Source organism: Belonocnema kinseyi, chromosome 5 (assembly GCF_010883055.1).
Source record: "Belonocnema kinseyi isolate 2016_QV_RU_SX_M_011 chromosome 5, B_treatae_v1, whole genome shotgun sequence".
In the NCBI taxonomy this organism is placed as follows: Eukaryota; Metazoa; Arthropoda; class Insecta; order Hymenoptera; family Cynipidae; genus Belonocnema; species Belonocnema kinseyi.
In genome coordinates this window covers 130,316,657-130,332,987 of record NC_046661.1, presented here as the reverse complement: position 1 = coordinate 130,332,987, position 16,331 = coordinate 130,316,657, and the positions used below count along the sequence as shown (strand labels likewise).

The 16,331-nt window shown below is 22.7% G+C and overlaps 1 protein-coding gene across 2 annotated transcripts in view; it reads left to right on the top strand.

The window, feature by feature from the left end:
- Positions 1-16,331, top strand: part of LOC117172601 (PAX-interacting protein 1-like) — a 71,094-nt gene that overhangs the window by 44,699 nt on the left and 10,064 nt on the right. For both annotated transcript variants that reach the window (XM_033360689.1, XM_033360691.1), the window contains exons 6-8: positions 2,037-2,481; positions 9,200-9,384; positions 9,467-9,708. In XM_033360689.1, the coding sequence (XP_033216580.1) occupies positions 2,037-2,481; positions 9,200-9,384; positions 9,467-9,708 (872 nt within the window). The remainder of the gene's footprint in view (positions 1-2,036; positions 2,482-9,199; positions 9,385-9,466; positions 9,709-16,331) is intronic.

Sequence of the window (16,331 nt, the reverse complement as noted above, 5' to 3'; positions counted from 1 at the left end):
ACCTAAAATTAAAAAAAAAAGTATAAACATTTAGATACGAAGCAAATTCTAAGAAAAAAAAAACAAAAAAAATTTAGAAAAATATTTGTTTTTTAATTTTTTAATTAACTTATTTCCACAAAAGTCAGTAAATATGGCTTGACAACTAATTTTAGGTGTAAAGCACTAATGCAGCCTAAAATTGTTTAAAAATTATCAACTTTGCAAATCTAATGACTTTTATTTAAAAATAGAAGTTTTAAAAAGATTCAAAATTAATTAAAAACTTGAAATTATTTCAAGTAAGTTAAACGAAGGGTGTTAACATTTTTTTCAAAATTTCTAAATATGTTTTAAAATTAATCGAAATTTTCCTACAGTCTTTGAAAATCCTGCAAATTAAATAAAATCTTTAAATCTTGCATAATTTTTTAAAGTGAAAAATCATTTTCAATTTTCCTAAAAATTTTAAGAAAATTTTTTATTCTTTTGAAGTCTTTCACAATTCTTAAAAAAATTATAAATTTTTTGTTTGAAATCTGCAAAAAAATTATTTCAAGTTCTCAATTTGATTCGAATCTTTTCAAAACTGCTAAATATCTCTTAAAATTACTCTAATATTTTTACAAATAATAAGTGTTCTATTTTTGTTTATAAATTCAAATTTTTTTAATCTGCAGGATTTTCCAAAAGTTATAGAAAAAATTCAATTCATTCTGAACTATATTTAAAAGTTCCGAAAAAAATTCTAAAATTATTTTGAATTTGGAAAAATTTGAAACCACTTCTAGATTTCTCAAGATTTTGAAATAAAATTTTAAAGCTTTTAAAGGATGCCGAGACCATTTGAAATAAAAGTAATTTAACTTCTAATTTCGGAAATGTTGAGTTAAAAAAATGATTTTTCATTTTTTAATGTGTGGCTTAAAATTACCTAAAATAATATAATTTTGAAAATTTTGAAAGTTCATTGCTTGATTCTTTAATTTAGACTATTGAAAATGTTAACGTTAGTTTATATTTTTGGAACTTCAATTTTTAAACTTTGGAATTCAAGGGTTCCACTTTGAGTGCTTTAATTTATTGATTTTTTATTAATTTATATGGAAAAATGCTTAGAATATAGTTTGATTTCCTAAATTTCATTGGCGGTGAAAAATGTTCGCAAACCGGGAAATGACCGGGAATTATTTTCTTAGATTAAAACGACCACCCTGTTACCTACACTAACTGTAAGTAAAGTCGTTTAGCTGAAAATGAAGGTAAAAAAATCGTGGGGTATATTGCACCCAGTGTTATCTTAGTGAGTGAGAAAGTAATTTTGAAGCAAATTTTTTGTTGAAATTTTATTGATTTTTGTTTACTTTTTCACTTAAGTATATCATATGAAGTGAAATAATTATTTTTTTTTATCATTTCATAAATTTTTTCTTTGTAGATGGCTTATAACTTATGGCAGCGCGTTATGCGAGAACAGACTGTGGAGGTGTTGAATAAAATATAATTGTTAAAATATAGTTATATATGTCTCCTTTTTTAATTTCTTGATTTAAAAGCAAAAAATCTGATTCATAATTTTATCATAAAATTGACTTTTCAACTGTGCAAATAATTATCTTCTTTGAAAGCACCCATGTTGCAGTATTTTTTTTATGAAAGTACACTATTTCAAAAGTATAGTCATCAATTTTCAGGTTAAAATAATTATAATTGCGTGAGTTATGAATTTTTAAGTAAAAAAAGAACAACATTTTTTCACTTTTTTTTTAAATAATTTTTTTAACAGACTTAAGATAAATAAATGGCTATAAAATGAGCTCTACCTGATAAAAGATATCTTAAACTATATCGGATAATTTTATTGTGACAAAATATTCACTAGGGGTTAAACAATACATGATTAAGTAGGCTGGGGTATAAATCACCCACGATGCACTCTATCGTGATTTTTACCGTATATCCACTTTGAGCGTTAACTTGATTATTGACTGTGAAATAGGATTTAATATTTGATTTTAATTTAATTTAAATTTGTTAAATTTCATTTTTATGTGCAGTGCCGCCAGATCTTTTCCTCCTCGGTTGTATTTTCGTCATCGTTGAATATGACGCACAGAATCCAAACGAGGTTCACGTTTGGAAGCAGGTGATCGAGAGACACGGGGGTGAAATTGAGCCGCAATATTGTCCCCGAGCCACTCACGTCCTCGCAATTACACAAAAGCATCCAATTGTTGTCCAGGCTCTTCGAGAAGGGAAACGTTGTGTCAGCGCCCATTGGCTCTCCGATGTTGTCAATAAACAACAAGTGCTTCCACCATGGCACGCTCTTCATTTTCCGACACATTTCAGTATGACGGAACTTCCCTGCAGCAAACATATCATTTCTCTTTCCGGATTCGAAGGAGAGGAACGCTCCAAAGTGAAAATCATGCTCGAGACTCTCGGGGCCAAACTGACAGTATACTTTTCGAAACATAATACACTTCTTGTCTGCAGAAGGTACTTGAAAAAATTTTTTTTTTGAATAGTTGAAGGCGCCGAGCGCCTAGAAAAAAGGGGTTTCGCAGCCTATTAACCCTTAATCGTCACTCGGGGTCCAATGGACCCCATGCTTTTTTTCACTCGCGAATATTTCTATAATGTTTCCTTTATTTTTTTCATCCACAATAAGTTTCAGGTAAGTTTATTCCAAAGTTGAGAAATTATCTACAGTTGTCTACTTTGGGGTGCTGTGGACCCAGTGTGACAATTGAGGGTTAAGCGTCCTAGAAATTTTTGAAAACCTGGAAAAGTCCTTGAATTTTGATCATGGTCCTGAAATTTTTATTTCTTTAAGGAAAAAATAGGGTTTCAAATTTTCTATTCTCTGCTGAACGAAAAAAAGTGGCTAAACCGTTTTTTGGTAGTTTTTATTTGATTTATAATTGTTTAAATTTTTTCTCACGGTAAAAATTACGAAGCTACATTCGAAGATATTTCAAAGTTTCTAATTTATTTTCGATTTTTTTTCTACAATTTTAATAACAATTATTTCATTTTTAAATTTCTGAAATCTAATAATTTTTTGCTGTCAATTTTTTTTTGAAAATTAGTTTTTTAACTAAAAGTGTAACTAGTTCATTATTGCTGGAGAATTGATTGTCTTTTTGTTTGAAATTCATATTTTCTTGGTAAAAATTTAACGATTTTATTAAATAATTATTGTGTTTTCAGCTGGAAAATTCAACTGCTTTGTTGAATATTTTTCTTTTTACGATACAAGTTTTATTATTTTGGTAGAATATTCAACTATTTGAATGATAATGAACTATTTGGTTAAAAATGCACATTTTCTGATTGAAAATTCCACTGTTTTGTAAATGATTCTTTTTTTTTGGCTTAAAAATTTAACAATTTGCAGGGTGGCTGCTGGACCGGGAAACCGGGAAATGTCCGGGAATTTTTTTATTTTACAAATTTTTAGAAGGAGAATCTGTTCACATTTGATTTCAATAGTTTTTCAACAATTATTTGAATTTTTATGTTTTTCAATTATGCTATCATTTAGCTTACAATGCGTAATTCATAATTTGTTTACTTAACAAATTTTCAATTAAAAATTTTTATTCCTAAACTAAATTTTTAATTTAAAGAATTTTTAAATGCTTTTTTAAAGACTTGAACAAATAAAAAATAAAAGCCTTTGGTTTTGAAAATTTTTGATAAAAACATTTTTATTTAATAAACAAATACATTTTTTTTAATTTCTCTGTACTTTAAATAATAAAAAGTGAACAAAAACGATTTTAAATCAGTTCAAAATTTAAGAATTTTTAGATTTTAACGTTAAAACTGACTGAAAGTTTATAAACTATTTTCAAATTAAAAATAACTTCATAATAATATATTTCTAATGAAAAGATTTTATTAAATTAAAAATATTGTTACAGTCTAAAATATTTCATTTTTAACCAATTCAATTTGAAAATTTTTATTAAAAAAAAAGATGAATTATTAAATATTTAGCAATATTTGAATTTAGAAATTTTAAAAAGATAAAAAATTATCATTCAGTTTTTAGAAAGTTTTCTTAAAATCTCCTAGAATCTTTTTTGAAAATTTTGTTTAAATCTTTAAAAAACTTTTTAAATATTCTCTTAAAATAATTTTTCAAAATGAGAAGTTATTTTTAATTTTCCTAAGAATCTTAAGAAAATGTTTTTATTCTTTTAAAGCCTTTCACAATTCTTTAAAAGAATCTATTATTTTTTGTTTAAAATCTGCAAAAATCTACATTTTGTTTTATATTAGGCTATCATTTCAAGTTTTACATTAACTTTGTATCTTTTCAAAACATCTTCATACCTCTTAAAATTACTTAAATTTCGCCTTCAAATAATAAATGTTCAATTTTTATTTATAGATCCAAATTGTAAAGAAATTTTCTCAAATTTGCAGGATTTTCTGAAAATTGTAGAAAAAAAATCAATTCATTTTGACAGATATTTAGAAGTTCCGAAAAAATTTCAAAAATAATTTTTAATTTAAAACAAATTTAAAACAACTTCTAGATTTCTCAAGATTTTGAAATAAAATTTTGAAGCTTTCCAAGGATGTTTAAACTATTTAAAAAGAAAATAATTGAATTGCTATTTTAAGAAGGGTTCAGTTAAAAATTGTTCAATATTTGATGTTTCTAAGCTTAAAATTCTTTAAAATTATATAATTTTGAAAATTTTTAAGTTCATTGATTTTTAATTTATAGCATTGAAAATGATAGCCTAGATCTATATTTTTTTATATTGAAAAATTTTATCACCTTCAATTTTATACGCGTAAATTATTGAGCATTTGAATACAACATTTTTTATTGTTAGAAATTAATTTTTTGCCTGAAAAAAATCTTTTTGGTTCAAATTTCCTCTTTTTTGGGTAATACTGCAACTTTTGTGTGAAAAATTTATATTTTTGGATAGAAAATGCAGTTATTTTACAAAAAGAAACTATCCTTTTTTGACTTAAAAGTTGAATTTGTTGAAAATGCGTTTATTTGATTGGAAAATTTAAGTTCTGGGTTAAAAGTTTGGCCACTTCTGTTTAAATTTTTGTTGTTGTCAAAGATTCATCATTTTAATTGAAAATTCATAACTGGTTGAAAATTTGTCTTTTTTTGTTGTTGTTAAAGGTTGACCAACTCTATTAAAAATTAATTTTTTTAGTTGCAGATTAATTTTTTTAATTGTACATTAATTTCTGTTGGAAAATGAAACTATGAAGTTAATTTTTTTTATTTAAAAATTGATATTTTTACTTGCATTTTGAATTCCGTCTGAAAATTCGACTATTTGTTTGAAAATATATTTTTGTAGTAGAGAATTCTACTATTCTGTTAAAAATTCGACTATTTTGTTTAAAATTTAATTCTTTTTTTTTTAATTTTTTTTTAAGAATTATTTTACTACTCTTTTTGATTATATCAATATCAAAAAATTGTTGAATTAAAAAAATTTCATTACACTGATGCTAAAGTTGAAAAATGAGAAGCTTCGTAATATTTAATAAAATGAACAAGAAAACTTTTTTTTTATCATAAAATCAGATTTTGGGGGCTTATGAAAAATTTCGTATATAGCACTCTTTTATTTTCACTAGGCCTACAATTATTATGTTTAATGAAAAGTATTTTTATGGTAAAAAAGCTTCCTTTTTTACAAAATTGTAAAAGAACCACAATTTTCTTAAAATTTTTGCCTATTTCAAAATAACTATTTTTCTGGAATCTTTTTAAGACTTCTGAACCTTTTAAATGTCTTTTAAAATTTTTTCGAATTTGTCTTAATATTTTTTAAAGATAAAAAAATTCTACCTTAAAATCATTCAGATTCCTATTTTAATTTTTTTTTATACTTTGAAATATTTTAGAATACTATCCTGAAGATAGTTTTTCAAAATAAAAACAATGTTCATTAAAAAAAAAAAAAAAAACAAACATGAAATTTTTCAAAAGTTTCAAATTAACTTTGAATAGTATGAATACTTTTAAATATTTATCAAGCATAATAAAATTTTTTGTAATTTCCTAATTCTGATTAAGTTATCTTCTATAATTCTTCTTTTTTTTTTTTAATAAAGAAGTAATTTGAAATATAACCAGTAATCTTGAGACAATTTTTTTGTTCTTTTAAAAGCTTTGAAAATTCTTGAAAAGCTTCGAATATTATTATTTTTTATTATATTTAATTTTTTACATATTTTTTTAGAAAAAATCTTTCATCTTTCTTGGATAAAAATGTAACTTTCTTGTTGAAAATTCAGCTATTTCCTAAAAAAGTTATTTTTTGTTTGAAATTCGTATTTTTGTGTTAAAAAGTAAATTGAAATATTTTTTGATGAAAATTCAACTCTTTTTTTTGTTGAAATTGTTCTTTTTGATTAAAAAATTTTAATGTTTTCGTCGAATTTTCATTTTTCTTGGATAAAAATGAAACTCTTTGGTCGAAAATTTCATAATCTTGTTAAAAATTCAAATCTTCTTTGGATAAAAAATGCAACTGTTTGATTAAAAATTAAAGTATTTGATTAAAAAGTAATTATTTTCGGTTAAAAATTCGTCTTTTTGGATTGAACATTCAAATTTTTTCTTAATTGATCATTTTTATTTAAAAATTCATCTGTCTAACAATAATTTTCAATTCTTTTTTTAATGTAAATGCAACTTTTTAGTTAAAAATTCTTCTTCTTTGCTTGATTATTCAATTATTTTGTTTGAAAGATTTGTTTGAATCATTTTTTTATGTGAAAAATTTAACTATTCTATTGTTTGTTAAGAATTTATTTCCTTGGTTGAAAATTCTAATATTTCGTGAAAAATTCATATTTTTGGTTTAAAATTTATAACTGTGATTGAAAATTAATTAATTTGGCAGAAAATTCGTTTATTTTTTATTAGAAATTAATTTCTTTTGGTTGAAAATCTGTTTTACCAACTGAAATTGGAAGTGTTTTTTCTTTTTGATAGAAAATTTATATTTTTAGTTTTTTCTATTTTTTGTAAAGAACTCATTTCTTTGGTTGAAAAAAAAAACTTAGTTAAAAATTCCTTTTTTTGTTATAGAAATTTATCTGTTTTAGAGAAAAAATCAACTGTTTGTTGAAAATTCGTTTTGATTAAAATTTTCCTTTTTTATAAGAAATGTAATCTTTTTTGTTAAAAAATGTTCTATTTTGTAGAAAATTTAACTTCTGTTTTTGTAAGAATTCATTTCTTTGTTTGGAATGGTGGAAAATTGAACTATTCTATTATTTATTAAGAATTCATTTTTTTCTTTGTTGAAAACAAAAATATTTAGGTAAAAATTCCTTTTTTCTATAGAAATTTTATCTTTTGGGTGAAAAATTCCACTATTTCGCTAAAAAATATATTTATGGTTGAAAATTCATTACTGTGTTTAAAAATTTTTCTCTCTTTGAAAAAAAAAATATATTTAGTTCACATGATATGTTTTTTATAGAAAATTCATATTTTGGGTTGAAAATTTATTTTACTGACTATAAATTTTAGTATTTTATTTTTGGTAGAAAATTTATCTTTTTAGTGAAAAATTCATGTATTTGGTTACAAATTAAATTTTTTTTTTAACTTAAGATTTATCATGTTGGTTGAAAATTCAGTTTAACTTCCATTTTTTGTCGAAAATTTCTCTTTTTGATAGAAATGTAATATTTTTGGTTAAGAATTCATTTCTTTGATTGAAAAAAAATATTTGGTTAAAATTCGTTTTTATTCTTTTTATATTTTTGATATGTAGACAATTCAACTCTTGGGTTAAAAATTCAATTTTTCGGTCAAAAATTCATATTTTTATTTGAGAACTAATTAATTTTTCTCAAAATTGTTTTTTGTTTTGGTTAAAATTTGCTTCTCTAACCGTAAGTTGAAATTTCCTATTTTTGGTTTGTAATTTAATTTTATATAATTGCAAATTTATATATTTGATTGCAAATGTATTTTTTTTTTGGTAGAAAATTAATCTTTTGAATTTAAAATTTAATTTTTGCATTAAAAAAATTTTTTCAAGAAATAATTTAAATTTAAAATTGAATTATTTTCTTGAGAATTCATTTTTTTTAAAGTGGAAAAATCATCTTCTCGGTTAAAAATCTAATTTTTTTAGATTGAAAATTCATCATTTTAGTTAAGAAATTGACCTTAATTATTTCATTTTTTGTTGAAAATGTACCTTTTTGATAGAAATTTAATCTTTTTCTTTAAAAAATGTTTCATTTTGCAGAAAATTTAAATATTCTGTTCTTTGTTAAGAATTCATTTCTTTGGTTGAAAACAAAAAGTATTTAGGTAAAAATTCCCTTTTTTTATAGAAATTTTATCTTTTGGATTGAAAATTTATATTTTTAGTGGAAAATTCATGCATTTGGTTAAAAATTTAATTCTTTGTAATTCAAGATTTATCATTTTTGTTGAAAATTCACTTTAACTATTCTATTTTTTGTCTAAAATTTACCTTTTTGATAGAAATTTAATACTCTTCGTTAAAAAATGTTCTGTTTCGTACAAATTTTAAATATTAAATTTTTGTTAAGAATTAATTTTTTTGGTTGAAAAACAAAAATTTGTTAAATTTTTTTTATGTAGACAATTCATCTCATCGTTTAAAAATTCCATTTTTTATTCGAAAATTCATATTTCTAGTTGAAAATGAATTAATTTTTCTGAAAATTTTTTGTTGTTGTTCTATTTTTGGTTTGCAATTTTATTTTATTTAGTTGCAAATTTATATATTTGATTGAAAATGTATCTTTTTTGGTAGAAAATTTATCTTCTGGGTTTAAAATTGAATTATTTTGTTGAGAATTCATTTTGTTGTTGTTGTTAGAAAATGATTGTTTTAACAAAAATTTTATTTTGTCAGTTTTTGGTTTAAAAAGAATTTTTTTCTAATTTTGTTTCAAAATTGATTTTTTTAAATTTGAAAACTCAACCAAAAAGTGTTTAAAATGATTTCTCATCATTCAAATTTAGCGCCCTTTCCAATTCGAAGCGATACATTTTGCCGCGAAATTTAAATAATCTACTTATCAATAATAAAGATAGAAATTCCGATTTTTTAAATCTGTAAAAGGGATCCGCCCGCGGCTGCGAAACCCTAAAAAAAATGAAACGATTGAAAAATCCCTTTTTTGAAACAATTCCGTTTCTATTTGGTTTATTTTTTCGCAGACCTGATGGCGCGAAATTTAAAAAAGCGCGGGAGTGGCAAATCAGTGTCGTGAATGCCCAGTGGCTGACTGATTTGCTCTGTGGACAAATGAACGCTCTTCATCAGATCGACGCGCCAAAGTATCAGCAATTCAGTCTCGGAAATCCTTTTAGATTAGATTATTCGCTCCTTCCGCAACTGATGGGTAAGAACTCTCCTCTAAAAAAAAAGAAAAGAAATTTTCAAAAATAAAATCTCCCCAAAATTACGAAAATTTTGGTTTCTAGCTGCTTGGAAGATGCCAATTAATATAACCCAAGAGTCATACGACAAAGTGAAACAAGTTGGCCAGGGACCAAATGCAATGAGAAAGTACAAGAAGCCCCGACTCGATGTGCCATTAGCGATTAAGGATCCACACTTGCTCGGTCTGGACGAGCCAATCGTAGTCAGTAATCCAGATCCTCCGCCACCAGACAAGCAGCCGAGGATTCTCTTCTCTGGAATTGATCCTAGAAAGCACGCGAAGGTCAGTTGATTATTTTACAGGGTGGCCGCTTCATCGGGAAACCGGGAATTTTACAAAGATTTAAAAGAAAAATTGGTCAAAGTTCGATTTCAATCGGTTTTTAAAAAAATAACCTCAAATGGTACACTGGTGCGAATTCGCACTCGACGTTTTTTCATTTTGTTGGCATTCACGCACACGCAGCCCAGTTCTATGGTCATAATCCGAATTGGAAATGTAAGTTTTTTTCATTTATTTATTTTATTGGGTTAACATCTGAAAGTTCAGTTTACAATGCCTTATTAAAAAATCTTTTATGTAAAACATTGTTCACTTTGGATTTTCATTTTGAAGCGTATATTTTTAATTTAAACCTCAAACGGTACACTGGTGCGAATTCGCACCCGAAGTTGTTTCATTTTGTTGGCATTTACGCAAACTCAGTTTTAGGGTTAATAATTAATTCCGATTGAAAGTTTATAAAATATTTTTAACTTAAAAATAACTTCATAGCAATGTATTTTTTTTTTAAATATTGGTTCAGTTCAAAATATTCAATTGATAATCCATTTAATTACAAATTTTTAAATTGAAAAAGAATAATTATTTAATAATTAGCAATATTTGACTGTTCATTTAAGACGATTGAATTAAAACCATATATTTAAAGGTAAACAATCTTAAACTGAATTGTTTGACATAAAAAGACTTGAATCGTAAAAAATTCGAAAAGCTTTTAAAATTTGAAAGTTAAAATTTTGATTGATCTTTTTTGCAAAAAATGTTTAATTTGTAAGTGAAATTGTTCAATTGTAGTGTTTAAGTAACAATTGAAAATTTATTATTTGTAGAAAAAATTTGAGTAATTTTAAGAGGTTTTTAGCAGTTTTGGAAAGATTTGCAATTAATTTTAAACTTGAAATAATTTCAAATAACATAAACATAGTGTGTACCGATAAAATTCGGCAGAATAAAAAAAATTAGAAACTTTTTAAGAATTGTGAAAGGAAAATTTAAAGTAATTTTTTAATTTTGAAAATTATTTTAAGAAAATAATCAAAAAGATTTCAAAATAATTCTAAAATTGTTAAAACAAAGAATGTGGAAGATTTTAAGAATTTTTTTTTAATTTGCAGGATTTTCTATTAATTCTAAGGAAAATTCGATTCATTTTAAAAGATATTTAGAAGTTCTAAAAAAATTTCAATAATAATTTTAAGTTTAAATAAATTTAAAACAACTTCTAGATTTCTCGAGATTTGGAAGTCAAATCTTTGAAATCTATCCGTAATCTTCACGAAATATTTTAAAATATTTTGAAATTATTTAAATCTTTGAAAAATCATTGTAATCTTTGTGAAATCTTTTAAATATACCCGGAATCTTCATAAAATATTTATAAACCTTTTTAAATTGTAGAAATCTTTGGAAAATCATTGAAGTTCTTGGAATATTTTAAATATATCCGAAATCTTTACGAAATATTTCAAATATTTTATAATATTTTTGAAATGTTTGAAATCTTCGTCAAATCTTTTAAATCTATCTGAAATCTTCCCGAAATATTTGAAATCTTTGTGAAATCTTTTAAATATGTCCGAAATTTTTAAGAAATATTTGAAATATTTGTAAAATCTTTGGGAAATGATTGGAATTTTTGTGAAATCTTTAAATGTATCCGAAATCTGTATAAAATATTCAAAAATTTTCTTTAATTGCTGGAATCTTTGGGAAATCATTAAAGTTCTTGAAATCTTTTAAATCTATTTGAAATCTTTGAAAACTCATTGAAATCTTTGAAATCTATCCGAAATCTTCAGAAAATATTTGAAATCTTTGGGAAATAATTAAAATCTTTGTGAAATCTTTTAAATCCATCCGGAATATTTATAAGACAGTTAAAAACCTTTTTTGAATAATTAAAATATTTGGGAAATCATTGAATTTCTTGAAATATTTTTAATATATCCGATATCTTTGCGAAATATTTCCAATATTTTACAAATATTTTATAATATTTAAACAAATTTTGAAATCTTTTCGAAACGTTTGAAATCTATCTGAAATCTTCACGAAGAATTCGAAATCTTTGGAAAATCATTGAAATCTTTTAAATCTATCCGAAATCTTCAGGAATATTTGAAATCTTTGCGAAATATTTGATAATAGTTTTGAAATGATTGAAATCTTTGAAAAATCATTGCAATCTTCATGAAATATTTTTAATTTATCCGGAATCTTTATAAAATAATTAAAAACATTTTTAAACTGTTGACATACTTGGGAAATCATTGAATTTCTTGAAATCTTTTAAATATATCCGATATCTTTGCGAAATATTTCCAATATTTTACAAATTTTTTATAATATTTAAAAAAATTTTGAAATCTTTCCGAAATCTTTTCAATTTATCTGAAATTTTCACGAAATATTTGAAATCTTTGGGAAATCTTTCAAATCTTTTGGGAACTATTGAAATTCTTGTGAAATCTTTTAAATCTATAAGAAATCTTTATAAAATATTTAAAAATTTGGTTTAATTGCTAAAATCTTTGGGAAATCATTGAAGTTATTGAAATCTTTTAAATATATCCGAAATCTTTGCGAAATATTTCAAATAATTTATAAATATTTGATATTATTTTTGAAATGTTTGAAATCTGTGTGAAATCTTTAAAATCTATCTGAAATCTTCACGAAATATTTGAAATCTTTGGGAAATCTTTGAAATCTATAAGAAATCTTTATAAAATATTTTAAAATTGTGTTTAATTGCTGAAATCTTTAAGAAATAATTGAATTTATTGAAATCTTTTAAATATATTAAATATATTTTAAATATAAATATTTTATATTATATGGGAAATCATTGAATTTCTTAAAATCTTTTAAATATATCCGATATCTTTGCGAAATATTTCCAATATTTTACAAATTTTTTATAATATTTAAAAAAATTTTGAAATCTTTCCGAAATCTTTTAAATTTATCTGAAGTCTTCACGAAATATTCGAAATCTTTGGGAAATCTTTGAAATCTTTTGGGAACTATGGAAATTCTTGTGAAATCTTTTAAATCTATAAGAAATCTTTATAAAATATTTAAAAATTTGGTTTAATTGCTAAAATCTTTGGGAAATCATTGAATTTCTTGAAATCTTTTAAATATATCCGATATCTTTGCGAAATATTTCCAATATTTTACAAATATTTTATAATATTTAAAAAAATTTTGAAATCTTTTCGAAACCTTTAAAATCTATCTGAAATCTTCACGAAATATTTGAAATCTTTGGAAAATCTTTGAAATCTTTTGGGAACTATTGAAATTTTTGCGAAATCTTTTAAATCTATAAGAAATCTTTATAAAATATTTTAAAATTGTGTTTAATTGCTGAAATCTTTAAGAAATAATTGAATTTATTGAAATGTTTTAAATATATTAAATATATTTTAAATATAAATATTTTATATTATATGGGAAATCATTGAATTTCTTGAAATATTTTAAATATATCCGATATCTTTGCAAAATATTTCCAATATTTTACAAATTTTTTATAATATTTAAAAAAATTTTGAAATCTTTCCGAAATCTTTTCAATTTTTCTGAAATCTTCACGAAATATTGGAAATCTTTGGGAAATCTTTGAAATCTTTTGGGAACTATTGAAATTCTTGTGAAATCTTTTAAATCTATAAGAAATCTTTATAAAATATTTAAAAATTTGGTTTAATTGCTAAAATCTTTGGGAAATCATTGAAGTTATTGAAATCTTTTAAATATATTCGAAATCTTTACGAAATATTTCAAATAATTTATAAATATTTGATATTATTTTTGAAGTGTTTGAAACCTTTGTGAAATCTTTAAAATCTATCTGAAATCTTCACGAAATATTTGAAATCTTTGGAAAATCATTGAAATCCTTGGGAAATGATTTAAATTTTAGTGAAATCTTTTAAATCTATCCGAAATCTTTATAAAATATTAAAAAATTTTGTTTAATTGCTGAAATCTTTGGGAAATTATTAAATTTCTTGCAATATTTTAAATCTCCGAAATCTTGACGAAATATTTCAAATATTTGATAATATTTTTGAAATTAATGAAATATTTGAAAAGTCATTGCAATTTTTCTGAAATCTTTTCAATTTTTCCAGAATCTACATAAAGTATTCAAAAACAGTTAAAATTTTTTGATATATATGATAAATCATTAAATTTCTTGAAATTTTTTTAATATATCCAAAATCTTTTTCAAATATTTTATAATTATTTGATCATATTTTTGAGATGTTTGAAATCTTTGGAAAATCATTGAAATCTTTTAAACCTGTCCGAAATGTTTGCAAAATATTTATGAAAGCTTTTAAATCTGTCCGAAATATTTACGAAATATTTAAAAAATTTCGTAAAATCTTTGAAATATTTGGGAAACCATTAAAAATCTTAGTCGAAATATTGGTGAAATTGTTGCAAACTTGGGGAAATCATTTAAATCTTTGTGAAATCTTTTAGATCTATCCGAAATCTTTGTAAAATATTTAAAAACATTTTTAAATTGTTGAAAACTTTGGGCAATCATTGAAATTCTTTAAATATTTTAAATATATTCGAAATCTTTGCGAAATATTTCAAATATTTTATAATATTTTTGAAATTTCTGAATTCTTTGAAAAATCTTTTAAATCTATCCGAAATCTTTATAAAATATTTTAAAATTGTGTTTAATTGCTGAAATCTTTAAGAAATAATTGAATTTATTGAAATCTTTTAAATATATCTGAAATCTTTGCAAAATATTTCAAATATTTTATTAATATTTGATATTATTTTTGAAATTGTAGAAAATCTTTGGAAAATCATTCAAATCTTCGTGAAATCTTTTAAATCTATCCGTAATCTTCATGAAATATCAAACATCTTTGTGAAATCTTTTAAATCTATCCGAAATCTTTATAAAATATTTTTAAATATTTCGAAATTATGGAAATCTTTGAAAAATCATTGCAATCTTTTTTAAATTTACCCAGAATTTCAATAAAACATTGAAAAAAAATTTTAAGTTGTTGAAATATTTGATAAATCATTGAAGTTCTTGAAATAATTTTAATTTATCCGAAATTTTTTTGAAATATTTAAAATATTTTATAAATATTTGATCATATTTTTGAGATGATTGAAGTCTTTGAAGAATCGTTGAAATCTTTTAAACCTATCTCAAAGGTTTGCAAATTGTTTATAAATATTTTAAATATATCCGAAATCTTTGCGAAATATTAAAAATATTTTATAAATGTTTTATAATATTTTTGAAATTTTTGAAATCTTTCAAATCAATCTGAAATCTTTACAAAATATTTGAAATTTTTGAAATTATCGCAATCATTAAGGAAACATTAAAGTCCTTAAATTCTTTTTAATCTATGCGAAATCTCTCGAATGTTTGTTAAATCTTTGGTATCATTGGAAAATCTTTGAAATCTTGGTCGAATATTTTTAATATTTTTGGAAATATTTGTAAAATCGTTGAAATCTTTGGAAAATAATTTAGATCTTTATAAAATATTAAAAATATTTTTCAAATATTGAGTATATTTAAATGGTTCAATTCTTCTTAACCTATCCGAAATCTTTGAAATCTTTCTAAAATCTTTGAAATCCTCGTCGAATATTTGAAAAATTTGGAAATATCTGTAAAATTGTTGAAATCTTTGAAAAATCATTGAAGTTTTTGACATTTGTTAAATCTATCCCAAATATTTATAAATGTTGGATAATATTTTTTAAATGATAAAGAACTTTGGAAAATAATTGAGATCTTTCAAAGTCTCTTAAATCTATCCGAAATCTTGATAAAATATTTGAAATCTTTGGGAAATGATTGAAATTTTTGTGAAATCTTCTAAATCTATCCGAAATCTTTTTAAAATAGTTTAAAACGTTGCTTAATTGTTGAAATATTTGGAAAATCATTGAATTTCTTGAAATCTTTTAAATCTATTCGAAATCTTTGAAAACTCATTGAAATTTTTGGGAAATCTTTTAAATCTATACGAAATTTAAAAGAAATATTTGTAATATTTATAAAATCTTTGAAATCTTTGGGAAATGATTGAAATTCTTGTGAAATCTATTAAATGTATCCGAAATCTTTATAAAATATTCAAAAATTTTGTTTACTTGCTGAAATCTTTGGGAAATCATTGAATTTATTGAAATCTTTTAAATGTATTAAATATATTTTAAATATAAATATTCTATATTATTTTTCAAATTTTAGAAAATCTTTGAAAAATCATCGAAATTTACGTGAAATATTTTTAATCTATCCGTAATCTTCACGAAATATTTGAAATCTTTGTGAAATCTTTTCAATCTATCCGAAATCTTTGGGAAATACTTCCAATATTTTATAAATATTTTATAATATTTCATAATATTTCCGAAATTTTTTAAATCTTTATGAAATCTTTTAAATTTATCTGAAATCTTCACGAAATATTTGAAATCTTTGGGAAATCATTGAAATCTTTGTGAAATCTTTTAAACCTATCTGAAATTTTAAAGAAATATTTGAAATATTTATAAAATTTTTGAAATCTTTGGGAAATGATTGAAATTCTTGTGAAATCTATTAA